This window comes from Gasterosteus aculeatus, chromosome 10 (assembly GCF_964276395.1).
Source record: "Gasterosteus aculeatus chromosome 10, fGasAcu3.hap1.1, whole genome shotgun sequence".
Classification (NCBI taxonomy): domain Eukaryota; kingdom Metazoa; phylum Chordata; class Actinopteri; order Perciformes; family Gasterosteidae; genus Gasterosteus; species Gasterosteus aculeatus.
In genome coordinates, this window is record NC_135697.1 from 17,176,522 (window position 1) to 17,197,192 (window position 20,671).

The 20,671-nt window shown below is 49.6% G+C and overlaps 1 protein-coding gene across 3 annotated transcripts; it reads right to left on the reverse strand.

Moving 5' to 3' along the window:
• Positions 1–343: 343 nt before the first annotated feature.
• LOC120826992 (uncharacterized) lies at positions 344–20,462 on the reverse strand. Of its 3 annotated transcripts, none has more exons than XM_078081166.1 (10): positions 20,021–20,245; positions 11,481–11,518; positions 8,136–8,232; positions 6,228–6,446; positions 4,773–4,913; positions 3,747–3,914; positions 3,491–3,660; positions 1,953–2,087; positions 1,176–1,313; positions 344–1,105 (listed from the first exon to the last, which is right to left on the reverse strand). In XM_078081166.1, exons 1-10 carry the CDS (start codon positions 20,046–20,048, stop codon positions 950–952), a joined length of 1,290 nt encoding a protein of 429 aa, XP_077937292.1. In that variant the 5' UTR covers positions 20,049–20,245; the 3' UTR covers positions 344–949. The 3 variants fall into 3 exon arrangements, with proteins under 3 accessions (XP_077937292.1, XP_040045583.2, XP_077937291.1); XM_040189649.2 differs by having other exon boundaries at positions 8,127–8,232; XM_078081165.1 differs by lacking the exon at positions 8,136–8,232 and having other exon boundaries at positions 20,021–20,462.
• Positions 20,463–20,671: the final 209 nt, after the last annotated feature.

Consider the following 20,671-nt stretch of genomic DNA (forward strand, 5'->3'; position numbering starts at 1 on the left):
AAAGCTTTCTCATTATCCTCCTACGTGTTCTGCAAAAACAACAATCTTGGATCTTTCTCACATTGTTGATCTGGTGGTCTGTTTGAATTCCTTCCTCACGTCCTTCAGGTATCATTCCCACCCTCCATCAGGGGTCTGTCTTTGGTCCTCAGTAATTTCCTTTGCGCAGGTTCCCCTCCTATTATCTGTTACTACTGTGATGTTGACGATATCAAGCTTAATGTCTATTTAAAGCCTGATGCTGTTAAGAACTGGAGGGTATAATAACTTGACTGAGCACCTTCCTTACACATTATGTACGTGTGTATGATGTCACAGAAGAACAGAACAGCACAAGGAACAATCTGTTTTCCCAGAATATATATATTTAACACACAAACAAAGCTACATTCATACATACATACAGTCTTACATTCATACAGATACATATCGGTTTATTGGCTTTTTTATTTTATTATAAAAAGCAATTTGATATATTATGACTTTGGATACTGAATTATACTGATGGGCTAGGTCGCTGTTTAAAAGCATGCACTCTCATTTGGTTGTGTTCAGATCAAGTGCTCGCAAATCATCTCATTTGAATCAACTAGGGCTCAGACAAGCTGTCAATCAAAGCAAAAAGTACATTACTGAGCAAATCAAACAAGTAACGTTTATGATCCTGCAGGATGTAACAAGGCCCCTTAATTCCTCTTCTCGTCCCTCCTTTTGTTTTAATGTTGACGATTCCACGCCTTCCGGAGGGGATGGAGGGGGGGGGCTTCTTGGCGTTTTAGTTTGTACGTTACATCCCACGTTTTCCCCTCAAAAAGTCTCCTCTGACTCGAAAGTGGGTGTATAGCCGGGGGGAAGGAAGGGGGGGCAGAATAGCTTGATTAGTATTTATTTCCAGTTTTCTTGTCGGACCAAATGATCCAGTTCTTCAATGACTGAGGCCTCCTCCGCCCTAGTCGTGGACCAGGCAGGGCGTGACCTTGAAGGGCGTCCTCCCTGCCGCCGGCGAGCCCGGATTGGAGCTTCTGGTCGAGGTCACCTCCTCCCTCAGCGGGGACGGGGCCAAAGAGCAGGGCTCCGGCTCCAGGGTCAGTGTTACCTCGTCCACCTGCGGGGGACACGACGTGACAAATTTAAATGGCAGTTTTTAGGACTCGGGATTAATCAACGGAACTCACCTTCGTCAGCTCCTCCTCTTCCTCTTCGTGCCGATCAGGGGTGTCGTCGAGCTCGAGCTCCGGCTCCTCTCCCAAGGTTTCTACCAGTCCTGCCGCCATGTCAACCACCTGCCCATTCATCTGCCCGACAACGTCCACCTGCACCCAGGAGGGGTTGACTGATTTAATGCCGCCCCAAGACGCAACAGGCCGCTGGCTTCTGAGCACACGTTACGTCACAGACCGACATTAAATCCCTTCAATTTGAACAGTCCCAGAAAGACAGAGAAGCAGAGTATGAGCTCCCATGTCCCAAGGCAGGACATCGGAGAGACAAGACAGACACGGATGGTGAATCCAAATGCTTAGTAAGCTTGCAGACTAAACAGCATGCTAACTCTGAAGACCAGGCATTTCTTTTTCAAGGGTGTCCTTTAGTGTTCTCCTCGGGGTCCGCTGGAGGCCGTCATGCAGGCGTCGGGCAGTGCTCCGTGCAGACGTTCCTACCTCGCTCACTTCCCCGGCAGTCTCTCCCATCATGCACTGTGCTAAACACTGCTGCTATGAACAAAGCCAGATCTAGAACAAATTAGCAGAGGAGAGCGTCAGGCACGATGCAGACGGACGGTGCCTGAGAAATGACCTTGCAGGAGTCTAATCCGTAGTTATGTGACGTAGTAATGACTGGATGGAGACGCCTGTCCTGCAACACACTGCACACATTACAGCGCCATCTAGTCTGCATAGTCTAATCCGACCATTTGGATTCAGCGCGGGGGGGGGAGGGGGGGTGCCTACGTGATGTGCCTCGACCTGCGCCGCTCCCCACAGGTCAGCTAGCCGCGGGTGGGTGGGAGGGCCGAGGCTGTGGATGGTGCTGTTGGGGGTGGCTTGGAGGGAGTGGGAGGCGCTATGTAGCCGGTGCTCCAGAGACTAGTCAGAGACAGGAGAGGAAGAAAAGACAATTAATCAAGTTCTTACTGTGAAATAAGTCGACGTTGGCCCGTCTTTTGATTTGAAATCTTCCGTTTGTCTTTTGGAATGAAGACATTGACATCGCTAGAGATTTGAAAGGCGCGGAAGCCCTGCAGCTCCGAACATTTTCAGCTTCTTCAGAAATAGACATTTCAAACTTTCATCTGGGGGGGTTAATTAGCCTCCATGTGCCAAAACAAATGACAAAGAAGTTCTAATCTTGGATGAGTAGCAGTCTGCGACTCGTCCAGGATACTTCTGCCAATTCTTCACTTTGGTCTAGTCACTAATAACCATCTGTATCTGCTAGTAGCTCCCTTTTAATGATGATTCAGGGACGGTGCTTCAGGGAAATTTTCTCGGGCTCCTATCTTCAGAAAATTGGCCGACTGATACTATATCGCAATATAATCCATTCATTAGTCCTTTTGAGAGGAGAACCTTTAATAAAACATACAGCAAAGCTAACAACAGCTCATTTCTATCTTGGATCAGCAGACCTTTTCCAAAACACGGCCCCCAACCTTTTCAAGCTATGATTTCATAACCCTGAGCCACTTAACGAGATGCAGCCGAGCAGAAAAGGTCTCTGGGTGTCACAGTTCATCGTGACTCACCACAAAAAAACAGCCTGGAAGCAGGAAGCCAGACGCTGAGTTACACACACAAAAAAATGAAAAGAGACACAGCCGGCTCTGCTGGTAGATCCCCACAAGTCCTCCACGCAGACGTTCAAGGGAAAGCTGATTCTCATTCAGAGGAACAAGCTGTTTCCCCCTAAATAGAACCATTAAAAACCCTCAATCATGCACTAGTTGCATCATCAGTCTATTTTCTGAGACTCTTCCCCTCTGTTCCCCGCAGCAGCGTCTCCAAACTGCTTGATTACAGGAAGGACATTATTAGTGTCTGGAAGGAAGCGGAAAAAAGGCAGAAAAATTCTCCAGCCAAGGCAGCTGAGCGCGGGTGGGGGGGCAGCTCCGTCATTTGTGTTGGCATGGCGATGCTTATCGCCCATCACAGCTCATAGCTGCAGTTATGCAGTGGCTCCTAAACGTTTACACCGTTTTAGTTTAGCATTGAGGCTAATTTTCTGATTGAAGGTCATTAACTGACAATATGTTGCCCAAACGAAAGTTAATGGCATTTGCTGTTGAGGGAGGAAGGTTCAACAAAGTCAAATTAGAGGATATCCTCTGAGGACCATGCATATCTAACTACACTAAATATTCCAAAATGTCAATCCATCTCAGCCACATTATTTTGAGAGGTATTGTGTTAATGTTAGTGCTGCTGAAGCCGTATGGATGAAGTGCAATATGTCAGCTGCTGGTAGACGAAGTCCTCTCAGAACCACCGACCTGCTGCTGCTGCTGGAACTGAATCAGCTGCTGCTGGTACTGGTGGAGATGTTGGAGCTGGTGGAACTGGCTCTGCTGCTGCAGCGTTAAATGGGGGTGGTGCTGCTGAAGGTAGCCGCCCACCGTCCCCTCAAACACCTCGCCGGGCGTACCCGGCGCCCCGCTGCCACCTGGAACGACCACAACAGAACAAACCACTCAAGGGAAGCGGCCCGAGCGCCGAGAGGAAGCCTCGGAGGGAAGAGGAGCTTCTCACCGGCGGCCATGATGTAGGAGCTGGCGGCGGGCGAGGCAACGCCCGAGCCCACGCCCGAGGGCTGGCTGGTGATGGGGTCCCAGGCGTCAGAGGACGACAGGCAGTACAGGCCCTGCGAGACGTAGGTGTGAGGCCAGACGTCCCCCGAGGAGTGGTGGAGCACCTGGTCTGTGAGGGGGGCGAGAGGTGGATCCCCACAAACAAGAACTTTATGAAGTAACTTAAGGATTTAGTGAAGCCACGGTTCTGGATTGAGTTACGAACCCCCACCCTAACCCTAACGAACACATGTGAGGCCTAGTTGGTGAAGAGTTGACCCTGGATACATGAAGTGCTACTGATAAAGCGCAGCCATGCGGGCTCCACACCTACAACATTCCCCCAGCCGGCCATGTGGTGCTGTTAATGACTGTGCCGACCCACGGGGTCGCGACGGCGCTCCGCTCCGCCCGACCAGCCGGCGAGAATCAAAAGCCGCTTCGTTAGCGAGTGAGGGAGTGAAAGCAGAGCAACAGCCAGAGAGCGGTTGGTTTAGTTTCGGTCGGATGAAGTTCCCTGATCTCTTCCCGTCGTCTCTTTGTGCGGCTAAACCGAACCGACGTCTCAACACCTGAGGCTCAAACCCCAATTTAGGATATGAGTGTGTGTGTGCGTTATTCAGCCGAGTGTGAAGCTCAATAACGCCGTTCATTTCCGTTGGAAAACAATTGACGTTTCTCTCCCCTGAGCGCTCGCGCTGCTCCGGCCTGCAGTCGACTGGCAGTTGTCTGAATGAGTTTTTTGACTGAGTGCCCGGCGGCGGTGAAAGGCAGGAGTGTGCAGCTGTGCGCCCGTCCTCCAAAAAGTCCTCGGCAGCTGGTTGGCACAATGACCGACTCGGCTGTTTTTTTTTTTTTGTCTTCAGCGGGGGGGAGGGGGGGGCTCTTTATTTCCCCCCAAAACCTGCGCATGTCTGCACAACGACAAGAGCTGCATGGCCAGAGGCACCCGGATGCGCTGGGGGCCCAAAGGGCTGAACCGCCGTACCTCTGCTGGTGATGCTCTCCTGGTTGACCTCGCTGAGGTGAGCCACGCTGCCCTGGTTGGATCCGGCCCCCATGCTCTCCCCGTCCATCGAGTTCCACCCGAACAGAGTCGCCTCGGAGATGGCGAACTGCTGCATGATGCCTGAAGAGGCCGAAGCAACAACGACAAGAGGGGAGACAAACACACACACACGGGTTCATTATCGGCCGAGGAGAACGCAAAGTGTCCGAGCAGCAACGTTGCAGACAAATAAATGCAGGCGTACAAACAAGTCACAAATTATTGGTGTAACTCTTCTAGATGGGCCAGAAACACAATTAGATCCTCCCAACTTCAGCTGAGAACACGGCAGAAATGAGTATTCAGGAAAAGAAAAGTACCGTTCTGGAGGGAGAAAAAGAATGTCGTGATTATCCGTTTATGCAAAGCACGAACGCACTGGAACCAGCGACCTCGACTGCCTCTCTGACAGGTTCTACGTAGTGTACTTGTACCTCTGACAGGTTCTCTGTGTTGTACTTGTACCTCTGACAGGTTCTCTGTGTTGTACTTGTACCTCTGACAGGTTCTCTGTGTTGTACTTGTTCCTCTGACAGGTTCTACGTAGTGTACTTGTACCTCTGACAGGTTCTCTGTGTTGTACTTGTTCCTCTGACAGGTTCTACGTTGTGTACTTGTTCCTCTGACAGGTTCTCTGTGGTGTACTTGTTCCTTTGACAGGTTCTCCGTGGTGTACTTGTACCTCTGACAGGTTCTACGTTGTGTACTTGTTCCTCTGACAGGTTCTACGTGGTGTACTTGTTCCTCTGACAGGTTCTACGTGGTGTACTTGTACCTCTGACAGGTTCTACGTGGTGTACTTGTACCTCTGACAGGTTCTACGTGGTGTACTTGTTCCTCTGACAGGTTCTCCGTGGTGTACTTGTTCCTCTGACAGGTTCTACGTGGTGTACTTGTTCCTTTGACAGGTTCTACGTGGTGTACTTGTTCCTCTGACAGGTTCTACGTGGTGTACTTGTTCCTCTGACAGGTTCTACGTGGTGTACTTGTTCCTCTGACAGGTTCTAGTGGTGTACTTGTTCCTCTGACAGGTTCTACGTGGTGTACTTGTTCCTCTGACAGGTTCTACGTGGTGTACTCGTTCCTCTGACAGGTTCTACGTGGTGTACTTGTTCCTCTGACAGGTTCTACGTGGTGTACTTGTTCCTCTGACAGGTTCTACGTGGTGTACTTGTTCCTCTGACAGGTTCTACGTGGTGTACTTGTTCCTCTGACAGGTTCTACGTGGTGTACTCGTTCCTCTGACAGGTTCTACGTGGTGTACCTCTGACAGGTTCTACGTGGTGTACCTCTGACAGGTTCTACGTGGTGTACTTCTGACAGGTTCTACGTGGTGTACTCGTTCCTCTGACAGGTTCTCCGTGGTGTACTCGTACCTCTCTGACCTCCGCTCACCTGCAGCAAAGCGCGCCTCCTTCTCGCCGTCGCTCAGGTCGCTGTAGGCATCGTTCTCCATCCTCCTCTCCTTTTCCCGCTGCAGGTTGGTGTGTCCCGCGCTCCCCAGCGGCCCCGCCGTCGGTTTGCCCCAGCTCTGCCACTCGATCATGTGGGCGACGCGGCCCTGGGCCATGGCGGTGGGCTTGGTCACTTTGTCCTTCATGGAGCGGGACACACCTGCAACAGGTATGGGGGCGGAGCACAGGGTCACACACCCAATACTGTTAGAACTAATTCTTGCCTTAGTGGTTGATGGCTCCTCCATCTGAGATGGGGTGACGGGGTAGAATGACAATGAGAAACTGTTGTCAGGAAACGTATAAATATATGAGCGTGTTCAGTGATGCCGTGATGTCCGGATGGAGCAACCTGGCAGCTAATTTTCATCACAAGGATTTAAGAACTTTGTAGTCTGTACAGATTGTAAAAGTGAACCTCCGCTTATCTATTCTTCATGTTTAATGAGGAACGTTTTTCTGAGGACGGCGTGTCTTTATTTCGGCATCGATGTGCTTCGTTCTCACACCTCTGGCTCGCCTAGCGAGCGCTCTCCAGCTGGACGAGTCGGGGGCTCGAAGCCTCGGAGCCTTGGGAACACAACAGCAGGGGAATAAGTGTCGTCCTCCGTCCTTCTCCTCATAATCTCCTTAATCTGTTTTAAACTCAAATGATGCGTGAGCTCCTGGAACTCATCACATTTGAAGTGAGAATTTAAAATTGGCCACTTGAAGGGAATGAATTTGACAAAGGTGTTAAAGATTCCTTCTTGAATAATCAATTGCGCCACAATGACGGCCAGCGGGTCGGAGGTCAGGTGACTCGAGCTCGCCGCGGGGACAAATTGGGTTGAACGGCGAGGGACGAGGATGACTCGCCGAAGAACCACATTAATTATTGAAAGCCGCGGTAAACAGAATAAATGAGATTCATTAGACTTTCTGTAATTAAAACGTGTTTCAGAGGCTGAGAGTAATCATCGCAAACAGAACCGAGAGCATCGCGTTCCAATTAAGATGCAAATGCTCAATTCCAACCAGCGACGTGCGCTCCGAGTCAAGCGCTCACGGAGAGGCTGATCGATTTTCATTCTATTTCTTTTTTATAAATCACACGGGGGCGAATTAACAGACGGAGCTTTGGGACTTTGCTCCCTCGGGTCGGAGGTCAACTTCCAGACCGAGAATACAAATAGAAACGTTTCCCCCAAAGAAAAATAGAGCCAAATCAAACACTCATGGAAATAGGAATGAGGATGAGGGACGGTGTGGGGGGAGGGTGGGGGTCCAGGTCCAGACACACACAAAACCACTAAAACAAAACGTTTTACACCGACACACTTAAACAGCGATAAAAAGCACGCAGCACCACAGTGAACGGAGCAGAGAACCTCCCTGTGCCGCAGCGGCTCATCAAAGTAAGTAATCTCACTTACTTCAGCTTCTTTGAAATCAAAGATCTGATTGGATTTCCTTCAATGACGCTAAAGAAATGTGTCATTGCCGTTGGTGTCAATGGAGAGAAGGGAAAGCAGGAGGTGACAAAGGGAGGGGCACCCACAGGGTGACCATGCTGGTTCCAAGCTCCTCCTCCAGGGAAGTTGTCTGTTGAGGTTGGGGTGTCCACGTCCTTCTTGGTTTTTTTTTATCCCCAAATGTGTCAGTTGTTTTATTTTTTATTAATCTACACGCGTTTGAAGGGTCAGTTGTTGTTGTTGACCATCTGAACAACACCAAAGACCATCTCCCCCCCTCAACCCCCTCACCCACCTCAACCACCACAACTTCACCCCGGATCCTCCGCGGAGCGCCTGGAGGCCACATGGGGGCTGTTTTACCACCTAGCAGCACAGACACACACCTGACACACCTGTCAGAGAGGACTTAGCCAGGGCACCAATCCCATAGGTCTGGGGGGGCTTCCTCTTGAGGCGGGGCAGAATGGAAGAGGTGTCCTCCATGGACGACTAAAGAGAGGGAGGGGTGGTAAGAAAAAGAATGAAAAGAGAAGGGGGTACGTGTGTGTGGAGGGGGGGGGGGGGGGGGGGCAGCAGGGTGACAGGAAACAGATGAGACAGAAAGATAAATGCAGGGTGGATGAATGGAATAGAGGAGATGATTGAAGGTAGTTAGAGGAAGATGGAAGAAGAGAAGGGAGGTTGTTAGAGGGAATAAGAGGGGGGGGGGTCATTATTCAAACAGGGATCATTGCTTGTAAAGAACAGAATGATACAGTATCTCTATTTGTGACGTGTGTCAGATGCCATGTTCTGAGGTTAAGTGCATCCATTACTGCCTCTGGTGTTTCCTGCGTGTACCAGGAACACACACACACACACACACACCCTTTCCTAGTTTATTATTTATTCCCCTGAAGCGCCAAGAAAAGTTAATTTGTAAGGAAAACAGGAGTAAGCTGATCACGTAACAACGGGAGGAGTAAGAAAAGGTAAAAGCAAGGACACGAACAGCGACCTCCTGGGTAACAGTCTGTCGGTTTGACCCCCACGTCCTCCTACGCCGTGTCTCTGAGCTCAGCCCCGAACACAGAAGACACATGTATTAGTTTGTTGAGATGAGACTAGAGTGAATATATAAGACTTCTGATCGGTTGGACACAAGCACTCAGGAAAGGTCAGCGAGGTCTTTGTGCACGACGACTCTTCTGCCTGAAAAGAGACGTTTATACGCCGTGGAGCACTGAAACAGTAGAAGCTCCTCTGTGGGGGAAAGGAGCTCGCTGTAGCTCTGTGGGGGGTTTAAGGGGGGCAGGAAGGATAAACCCGTAGGACGCTAGTTGGGGGCACAAGTGCAGGTGTAGCAGAGACGAGAGGGAGGGGCAGATTTGGGACGCTGTGGTTTCAGTTTGGATTTTCGTCTGTCAGCAGTTTCCAGTTATTTGAGTTTAAAATGTCACACATTGTTTTTTTTAAAGGTCATAAAACTTTTTACTGTTAAGGAACTGCTTCATATTCTTGGAGAGAAACAGCCTCACTGTAGATTAAAATAACACACCTTTTATTTTGTATTTCCCTGCCTCCTGTGTTCACATTGAATCCCCAAAAGGCCGAAGCGGTTTTGGACCCGGGAGGTGAGAACACATGAACAAGCTGCTCGTGTGCAGTTCTGTGTGTCACTTTCCCTCTTTGTCCATCCACACTGCCCAGAATGTTTAGGTAACCAACGGATACCGCTCAGCAGCAACCCTGTTGCCAAGGGCAACGGCAAATCTGATGGGTGACCAAACCTGGACACCATTTAGTGTGTATTCTTATACACACACACACAGAGGCCTTCATGCATATTCATCACGCTGTATGATGGCACAAAGGCAGAAGGGAACATTTGGGCTGCAGAGAATTTAAATCTTTTTATTTATTTCTCATCTGTGGACATGGGGCCTCTTGTCCCAAAGACGCTCTCAGCGGCTCGTTATCGTAGTTTTACCGCCGCAGACTGCGTGAGGTGAAATGCCCCAAACAAGGTGTCGAAGTAGAAGACAAACTGGGGCATGAGGGGGGGGGGGGGGCTGAATGCTCTTATAACTGAGAGAAAAAGATGGTACACGGAACCTTTTTAACGCCGCGTAGCATCAGAACATGTAAAGATGCCACAAGCTGAAGGTTTAACGCCGACTCACTGTTGAAATATATTTATGCACATTTCATCCTATTTTAAATGTCCACTTTGTCCGAGTCAGGGACTCAAGAAACACTTTTCTCGTTGATGGATTTATGCGACCATGAAGTCTCGTGTGAAAGTAAACCAAACTAACTTTGAGCAGAGAAGCGACCTCAGGCGACAGTAATGGAAACATTCATAACTGATATATGGAGTCATTGTGATGTTGATGTTTTCAGATGAATTTAACATGAAAATGTTGTGCAGCTGCAATGGTGTTTTTATCCGTTCCCAATAGCTCCTGTAAGAGGACAATACAAATGCTAATACAGAAGCAGTGTGCAGCGGTGAGAAACATCGTGACGGAGCCTCTTCTGTTTATTCATGATTCAATCAGCTGCCGCTGTGCTCTGCGACTCGTAACACCACAATATCTGCATGAGTATCGTTTAAAGGCTGCATTGACCGGATTATATATAGTATAGTTTTTCCTCATTGGAAATTGTTTGCACATTGAAACCGGCTGAAACTGGGAGCTAGAATTCATTGTGACTTCCTGCAGGGAGAGATCTCCCAACGCGACGAGGCCGCCTAAACCGAAGCCCCCAAACGACGGCAGCGAACGTGTTAACGAGCTGCGTGAACCTCTCACAGCAGACGGGCCGACCCGACTAATTGAATAACGGTTTGTTTAATCTCTGAAGCTAATGAACGCTCGTCAGACCGATGTGCGTTTATCTTTGAACGGCCGCGAGAGAGAGAGGCAGATGTGCCCGACAGCAGCGACGCGTCGTTTTGTGCTTCTGAACAACCAACAACCTAATCTCCTACTTCCTGTCACGACACTAGGAAACTACTACTCTAATTAATACCAATTAAAGGTGACGGTTGTAACTCGGGAATTCTGAACAGGAATTTTAACTTGTAATAAAACCTCTGGAGAACGTCAACCTCACAACACCGGCTCTGTCTCTCTGTGTCCCCGGGTTCACAGCTGAGGGCTGATACACGGCTCAGTTATGGTCTGAGCTCCAGGGGAGCGACACCCTCTCAGCCGGCGCACACACACAGGTTTGACTAACCGATATGGACACTAATATTCTTCTTGTCTGGTCAGAAAAGCGTTTATATCACAAACTAGATTCATTCAGCAACAGTTTTAGTCAGTTTGTGTTCCTCGGTTCTGTAAAGCCGTCATACTGAAACACGCAGCACTACTTGAGAACAGAAAGTTTCCCTGTAAATCACCTAAATTCTAAATGTGCTGAAGCACCGAGACAAAACCAACCGGACGCGCAATGCTTTCTGATGAGTGCACACACACACACACACACACACACACACACTGATAGTGAATCCTTTCTTCCTGCTCAGAGTTTGGATCCGGCCTTCGTGCAGACTGACGCTTGACTGCAGGAGGCGTTTCCGGGTGAGTTGCGGCGCTTCTTTTTCTCACCTCTTAAGAGATTGAAGGAGCCGAGGGGCGACACCCTCACGCACACTGTGTCCCTTCTGTCCGAACTCTGTACGGATGCACGAGGACACACAACGATTGCCTCAAGAAAAGGAAGGAAGAAAGAGGATAGCGTGTTACCTGATCCCCATCTTTCTGCACCGGCACAGCATCCACCGCTGGAGAGAGAGAGAGAGAACAGATTATTCAATGACATCGTTTCTCTATTACAGATGCAACATCTGGGTGCACAATCGCCTTTCTCAGCCATTCTGGGGGGGGGGAACTGACAGCAGTACGTCAAACTGCTCGCATGCACACACACACACACACACACACACAGGCTAAAATTAGATTCATTATCCACTGCGAGCTTTGGCACAAAGGGCACAACCGGTATGAGTCACCAACGGCCAGAGAGGGTTGTGAAATATGCGGGGGCGCGACGAGGAGGGAGAAGCCCTTCTGTCAATCATCCACGGGCCGCTTCACCTCCTCCCGGTGACCTCGAGCGCGACCTTGGCAGTGAGGGAATCCCGTGCAACCTGTAAGCGCACTCGGGCGAATCCCTGCGGCGGACGCGTTGCCACGACGCCGTCTCGTTGTCGGCCAGCGGTCGGTAGTTTTTTTTTCCCCCGTTTTCTTTCGTGATAAACGGTTAGTTCATGAATTGCAGAATTGTTTCGCTCTCTGCTGAGATCCCTGCAGCGGACGCAGTCAGGTTCCAGCTCGTCGTTACCAAGCGGCACCCTTGGGTGCTGAGGCGTATGATGTAAATGATACGAAGGGTTCAAAGTTAAGCATAATTAGGGGCGTGGCTAATGACAGGTGACCAGTGGGTCTCAGCTCCATCAACCCTCTGCCCAGAACCTGACGACCTTCACGCGTATTTGATGGAAACGTGCGACAAAGCCCCGCTGACCGAGCGGCCCTCGTACGCTGGACAGACGGGTCGCTCTCCTCAGTCGGGGCGAGATGACGTGTCAGCGGCGGGAGATTACAGAGTCGCATCTCCGCTCGGATTCTCCAAGCGAGCAGAAAGGAAGCAGCCAAAGATCACGCAGACCTCCTGAAAAGTGAGTGAAGATCCTGTGTTCATGTGACAGATTCATTTTCTTCGCGGGGGGCTTATGTGCTTGAACATCTGCTCACCAGGAGAAGCCTCTCAGCCCCCCCCCCCCCCCCCCCCCTCTCCCCCCCCGGCTGGAGAAAATCAACCTCAGCCTTCACACTCCCTCCAATGGAGACTTATGCTTTCAATCCAAATCAATATCAATAAAACCCCTTTGAGGCCGGGGGGGGGGGGGGGGGGGTAGAAGATACAGTTCAGAGATGTTGTTAGAATCTCCAGGGACAAGAAATGACAGCTTGGTGCCAAAGTCGCTCCTAGCGATCGATTTGAGGAGAAAAGCTTCATTTCCAAACGCTTTCTATCCATCTGGACCGAAACGACAGGAACAAAAAAACACAGAAATTCTGTAAAATACGGCTTGTGAAAATAAAACAAGATTTAAAGGCCAGCGTGCAGCACAGCATTAGAATATTCACTGTTTTCAATAAGAATTGATCAATTAAAGCTGAAGATCTCTTTCTTAGCTTCTAGAGCCCCCCCCCCCCCTTTTATTAATGAAAGGCGTCTCAGTCATGACTCTGCTCTCTGTGAGGACATCTGAGAGGCGACTCGGGGATCCTGGAGCCCATTTACTCCCCACATGGAGGCACAACCAAGTCAAACACACACAAGCACTTCTGGAGTAGATGGAGCCACGGGGGAGGAAGGAGAGGGGGGGGGGAGGAAGGAGAGGGGGGGGGAGGAAGGAGAGAGGGGGGGGGAGGAAGGAGAGGGGGGGAGGAAGGAGAGGGGGGGGAGGAAGGAGAGAGGGGGGGTGGCTGTGGGCTCATAGAGGGGGAAATGATGGAGAGGGAAGGAATAAAAGCCAGAGATTGTTCAAGACAATAAATACTATGAAATAGACAAATAGATGATTCTTAAAGATCCCAAAACATGTGGAAGAAGCCTGATTGTGAATCTAAAATGCAAACCGTAACATAGTCGTGTATTAATTATAATCTGCAGCATCCCGATGGTTCATGTTAAGCGTTTAGCTCGATAACTGAAAGAGGAGGATGTTTGAATCGAACTCTGGACCTTTTGCTAAAACGCGCCCACAGCAGCAGCATCTGCTCGCACTAACAAGTGTAACAGCAACTCTCTGATGGACATTTACCCAGAGTTCCCTGCAGCACCTGGAGGTGCACAGGCATTACTGTCACTCAGCATCAGGCGACCTGACGACCATTTGCACTCTGGGAGACTCCGCCTCCTGGAACCGCTTCATGGTCGGCGCTGCTGTCAATCAAACCGCTTCTTCTTCTGTGGTTGACGTTTGACTTTCTGAAGGAGGTCTTTGCTCCTCGTGCCAACGTCGTGTTCACTTGTAGGAGGAGAAGGAAAGTAGGGGGGGCATCGGTGGACTACGATCAATGTTCATACGTGCATACAGGCGCCTCATTTGGGAGGAAAAACCACACAAACTCCTGGCGGGACTCCGATGTGAAGGATGCTCGTTGCCCTCGGCGATGAATACGGATATTTTATTGTGCGTGTCGGACTGTGCGCGCCTCGGTACTTGTGACGCAGCTGACCTTTTGAGGGAAAAGGTCATTACTATTTGTGCCCAACAAAAGAGCACCCGACACACACTCCCTCCCCCCCTCCCCAGGCTTGAGGATTGCATTACAGAGAGAACATTAATTAATTTACTAAGGAAACAGAATACAAAGTTCCGTTAAAAAAGAGAAAATCCTAAGAAAGGCGTATCTGCAGAACAGAAAGAAGGATGGACATGGACACATATGTGCACCTACGCACGCACGCACGCACACACGCGCGCACACACGCACGCAAGTGTCTGAGGAAGAGCGGGATGCTGCAACAATACGTCCTGACATCTCTCTCTGGAAGACCCTCGCCTGTCTGCTGCCATCGCTCCGGGCTGTGTGTGTGTGTGTGTGTGTGTGTGTGTGTGTGTGTGTGTGTGTGTGTGTGTGTGTGTGTGTGACATAGACTCCGGACTTTACTTGGGATCAGACTCACCTCCGCTCGAGCAGCGGACGCTCCGAGGTGGCGGCGAACACGGAGGGAGTCCTGCTCACTGCGGCTCGTCGGGGTAATACCTTCATCCATCCATCCGTCACTCCACGTGTGTGTGTGTGTCACATATTAAAGGATGTCTCGGGCCACCCCATATTCCCTTGAGCCCCCCCCACCGTGTTCTTTATGTTCTCCTCATAACCTCATCAGCTGAGGTACTGCGGGGGGGTAGTAACACTACTTTAAAACTCACAGACATCTGAACTATTTTATAACACTGTAGTATCTGTGACTCTGGCGCCCCCTGTGGATGAAGGGGGGCGGGGCCTCCGCTGAGGGTCTAGCTGTCCCCCCGGAGGTCACAGAGAGGCACCGGCAGTCAGAACCAGTTAAACGTTCCTCGGTGAGATTTGATTCGAGACAAATGGCTCGTTGTCAGTCTGGAAACAGTCGGATAACAAACTGTTTTCCTTTTTTCCTCACTCTGCCCTTCAGGTCACAGTTGCTCACGGCCACCTGTCAATCACATTATTGACCGTCGCCTTGCCCCGTACATCCGTCACCCTCAAACTTAATGCTAAAATCACACAATGCCCTCCCCCCCCCCCCTCAGCTGCACACCTCACACCTCACACACCGGTCGATAATGTGGATTTGGGGAGGGAGGAGGGCTTTCCTGTGGAAGGTGGTGCCTCAAACACAGGAGAATAACTGAATCCTGTCTGAGCCTGAATAAGTTCAGTCTATATCTGAATATCTGAGTTATGGTGCGGTGACGTCGGTAAGTTATGGAAGCCAGATTACCTGATTTGTAGTAAACGTTACCCACCCCCTTAGGATTCGGTTATCTTAAAATGTGAAATAACAATCATATTTCACGGTGGGTCGTTTCTCCATGTTTTGTCAGAAAGTATTAAGTAAATAAGATTCATTAATATTCTAATTCCAACCTGAGAGGAAAAAAAAAAACGGCCGGTGCGGGACGTCTTAGTTGGGCTCGTTTTCTGGAACCGAGTCTGACGTTGGAAATGCGGTGGAATTAGCTGGCTAGTTAGCTAGCATGCTAACCGCGCCGTGCTTTATTGCCGCAGTGGTTGTGAAATGAAGCGGTGGCCCATCTGGAGGATTAACTTTACCACTAACCAGCCGGCCATTCAGTTTAGGAGCCTTTGGTCAAATTACCGGTTAAACTTATTTCTCTGCCAAAAACAAAGAAATCGTGTTGCATCCCTCAGCTGTTGAGAATTTACACCATTTTCCTCATTCAAATCAACTGAAACCTCCACTTATACAAACGTCACAACTTTTGAGCATTCTGGATCCAAGCTGTTACCCTTTGAGGTCCATTTAGAGAAGAGTGAAATCGCCCGGTGAGGCTCTCCAAGCCGCCTGCCACGTCTCCACCCAGAACCCCCGTCCATGTGGAGAACCTGGAGGAGGCACGTCGTGATGTAAATTTAGAGGGGAAGACGGGAAACTGAGGCACTCGGAAAGAGACGAGCCCGAAGGAAGCATCGCCTCCCTTTTCTATTACCGGCCCGAATCGATCCGTCCCCAAATAGTGGCAGGACTCCGCTCGGAGAGAACCTCACGGGCCGAGCGTCGGAGCGCTTTGTTTACGAAAGGAGACGCCGTCGGCCCGACTGGAAGGAGACTCCAGTCTGACGGCGGAACAACGCGGCCCTCGGCATCGTGAGCAGAGCTTTGATCAGAGCGGATCCCCACGAGGACACTTTTAAAAGAACAATAATCTTTAGTCATTAGCATGTGGCTTGTGGTCGAGCAGCTAACCTTGGTTAGCATTGTTACCACCCAATGAGCATGCCGTGTAATGATCTCGCTCTTAATTAAGGCCTTGGAGGTTAAAACGTGAACTAAATATTCATGATTTCCACTCAAGAAGGAACTAAATCCCCTGACTCGTGTTTTTATTTTCTCCGGAAGGCTTTGGGGTTCCAAACTTTAATCAACAGATGATGAGCGTCCTACGATTGTCACTAATGTCTCACGTCAAATATCCGACTTTCATTTCCTATCTCTGCTTTAAAAGTAAAAGTAACGCTTTATAAATCCAAGAATACACATTTATCAGCACAGTCAGATACAGCCGATGAAGAATTCTCTCGAAATGAGCAGAGGGAGCGAGGAAGAAACAGCTGATTCCTAAAACATCATTTGGTGGCGCCTAGAAGTTTTACTGCTGCTTCATTTCAGCACTCTGGAGAGCGCCGCCTCACACACACACACACACACACACACACACACATTAATACACACAACCATTACTCTGACGCCACAATAACTCCTTGTTGTTTTTGCACTTTCTCTCTATAAATAACTATTTAAAGGAATAAGGAGCAATTGTATACAAAATATTCAGCGAGAGGATCCACTTGATTCACTCGATCCTCAATTCAACAATGTAAAACTACTTGCTAAGCCAGCAGTGTGATATGTATGTATGCGTAATGTGATCAGGTGTCCCTTTACTTACTCTTTCTTTACATGTTTGTTTTATATATTCTGTGTGATTTTCATCACACATTTCATTTATAGAATATCGATGTCTTAATGCTGACTTTGACTTTTTCTAGATGAGCTCGCAAAGTCCTTTTGTTGTAGAACTCGAGAAGTGTTCAAGTGTTGAATACTGGGAATGAAATCTTGTTTGGTCGATCCAACCAACCGTCTGCGTATTTACCCACAGATCACCGGGAGGACGCCGCCGTTCCCTTCATGTGACATTTAAATCGCCGGCACAAAGTCAGGGGTGAGACGGAAACCACAGAAGAAGAAAGCCGGGGTGGGAGTGAGAGGCGGAGCTGTTGACCCATATTTACTGTAACATTTTCCCTCCCGCCGTCTATCATTGACCTCCATCCTTTCTTCCCTTTTTTTCCCCAGACCTATTTTTAGCAGCAGCCGCTCTGCTCGGGCCAAATATGAGAATAGAGGCTCCTGGCGAGCAGCGCGGCAGCAAGTGCTCGTCATGCGGCGAGGGGGCGGAGCCATCCCTGTTTCATTGAACTTTGATGAAAAGGGCTCTTGCACTGCACTCTGAGTCTCAAGGTTTCTGAGTTAATGGATCGTAAATCCTCACAAAGAAACTAGTGGAGCTTTTATTCCTTCAACGGAGAGCTACATGGACGACATTTGTTTTATCCATGTCTTGGAGAATAGACATCAAGAGGATTGATGCTAAAACCTGTTGACGTTTAATGACCTTCAAATAACATTCTGACCCAAGCTTTTAGTTTTAATGCCTTTTAGCACGTGTTGGCTCTGGATTGAGTGAAGAACAGAGGTCTCTTTGCCTCTTCTTTCCTTTAAACAAACCAACTTCTCTCCTTCCTCTATAAACATTTGAAAACCGTTTTCTTTCTTAATCGCGTGACTCCTGCGTTGTTCAGATTCACTCTTGTTCTCCTTTGCCTCCTTGTGCTTTAACGCGTAACCACGGCAACGGGAGAAAGTAACGTAACTAAAGTGGACGCTGAACTAAACCTCCTCGGGTCTGAACTAAACCAAAAGCTGTCTTCATGTGGCCGAGCAGCCTGGCGAAGATCAGAAGAGGAGACACAGAACCAAGACACAGAACGCCGGGACAGTTTCCTTGGCTCTTTACGCCACACAATCCTTCCCCGTCCTTATCGGTCCTCATCAGCCCCCTCGGCCCGTCCATCCGTCCACCTCAATGACAATCAAAGGTCAGACGTTTACTCCCTTTGGTTTATCTTCCCCCAGCTGCCTCTATTTGTCCTCATGAAGGAGCTGATGTGGCTCTGAGACGCTGCGCTCTGGTACAGTGGGGACCGGTTTTAGCTTGAGAGTGAGACTTTTTTTTTTCTGGTCTGCACGTCTTGTTTAAACTCTTTCTGGGTTGATGTAGGGAGAAAGACATAATTATGGGACGTCTGTCTCTTCCTCAGGCCTCTGGGGCTCAGCGGAGAGCCACAAAGTCGTCTTCTGACCACTTGAAGTGCTTCAAAATCATGACGTCATTCACCCATTCATCAGGACTAACACTATCACAACTTACCGAGGCCACGAAGGACACGTGGGTCAGATGAGCCGGGGATCGAACCACCGGCTCTAGTCACAATTTAGCGCTGATTTTCCACTAGACTCGTTACTTTATGGTCTGTTTGACTCTAAATGAACACAAATTCACCAAAACAACATCATGATGTGTTGAAAAGACTTGAAACTAGAGACTGAGACCATCAACTCATGTTTACAATGTTTACTGAGGGAATAAATCAAGAGAGAAGTAGAGTCATTGTCTCATAGACGTCTATGGGAGCAGAGGAGTCGCCCCCTGCTGGTCACTACACAGAATGCAGCTTTAACACATGAAGCATCGGCTTTTCTCCTCGGACCCGGAGGTCGCCTCCTGCTGTTTAGGCCAAATGTACCGTAAGCAAGTTCATGACCAATGAGCCGAGCTCGTTAACGTTCGCACTGATTCCCACGGGACTTTTCACTGGTTGGTTCTTGTCACCACGCTCAGCGTCCCAGATCGCTAAATGGACCGCATTTATATTTAGTGCTTAAAAAAATAGATTTATCATCTCAATCTCACTCACACCGCGAGGCGCCGGCCACACTGATGGGCCGAGTAGGGGTTCAGGGTCTGCAGAGACACTTATTTGCACACACGCACAACCACACACACATATCGCTGAATAAAATCACTTCTAGTAGTCTAGTAATTGAGTCCATCGATACCTGAAGTTATACTAGTTAACATAGAGGTTTGATGCTGTGCAAAGGAAAGGTACTCGCAAGTATCCTGCGTGTGTGTGTGCGTGTGTGTGTGTGCGTGTGTGCGTGTGCGCTGCCGGCGCCGTTGACTTTGCAGACTTGACCTACATGTGCGCAGCCTTCACACTCACACCTGAGTCTACCGGCCGGTTCTGACTCATACTGCACGAGTCACGCCCAGACGCTTTCTGTGCGCGTGCGCGTCTGTGTGCGTGTGTGTGAAACCCGGCGTCTGCTGCCTGCGTCTCCAATTCATTACGTCGCTGCGTGACGCACGGTAGCGCGAGGAAAGAGACGAGGAGAGGTGAGATTGGATAGAGGGGCGAGGGGGGGTTCTCAGACACCCTGCATGCAATGACCTTAGTTTCATGTCGAGGCGGAGGTCTCTCTCGCTCTCGCGCTCTCTCTCGCGCGCGCACACCCACACGCGCTCCGCCTTCCCGGTGTCATCCATGTGGACACGGGGACGTCAAGCCGCATCTCGTCCCGCGAGCCGCCCGCTGCCTGTCTGTCACCCGCCTCTCGGCTCCGACACACGCACACACAGTGAGACGTAATCCCGCTAACAAAGTGCACCGACTCTTCATATGTATTTATATATTTATATATATCTAATAGAACCCGGCAGAGAAGACGGTCACGTGTGAAGCGCGCGGGGTTCTCCTGAAGAAGTGCTCAACCTCAGCCGGCTTCTTCTGACCCTCTTCTCAACATCTCCGCCCCCGCACGCGCATTCCTCGATCTAATCCCCTCCACCCGTCCCTCGCTGCACACATGCATCCACGCGTGCACGTGGCGGACCGGGAGGCGGCGGGTCTCTTACTGATGGTCCGGGATCCGATGCAGCCCATGTTGTCTCACAGAGGCGCGTGCAGCTCGGGGGAAATAAAATCCATCCGTCCAGCGGGCATCTCTCTCTCCTTCTTCTTCTTCTCCTCCTCCTTCTCTCCTCCTCCTCTCCTCCTCCTCCGTGTGTGAGAGGCAGAGAGGGTGTGTGTGTGTTTGTGTCATCAGCGTCGCCTCCTCCCTTTTTCTCTCTCTCTCTCCCTCTCTCTCTGGCGCCCCCCACACCTCCCCCACGCACCTCATTGTCTGCTCACAAACACTTGAAGATACGATGTAATCCACACTCAATACGATCATGAGTGATTTCAACTTCATTACTTAAATGTAAAATGCTCATTGATGATGTTAACTTGTCCCAAACAATAATGTTAAACAGTACAGACGATGTGTTGTATCAGCTGATAATACGCAATAAATACATAATAATCAATTTATTGCACACGGTTACTTATATTAACTATGAAGTACATTAATACTATAGCTTTTACAAAGTGGCAACCGATGATTTAAAGATCTTTTAACATGGGGGGCTCTGGGGGGGGGGGGGGGGGGGGGGGGGGGGACTCCATCAACTGGAAAGCCTCTCGCTCCATAAACACACCGAGCAGGAAGATCACAGCTCTCCTCA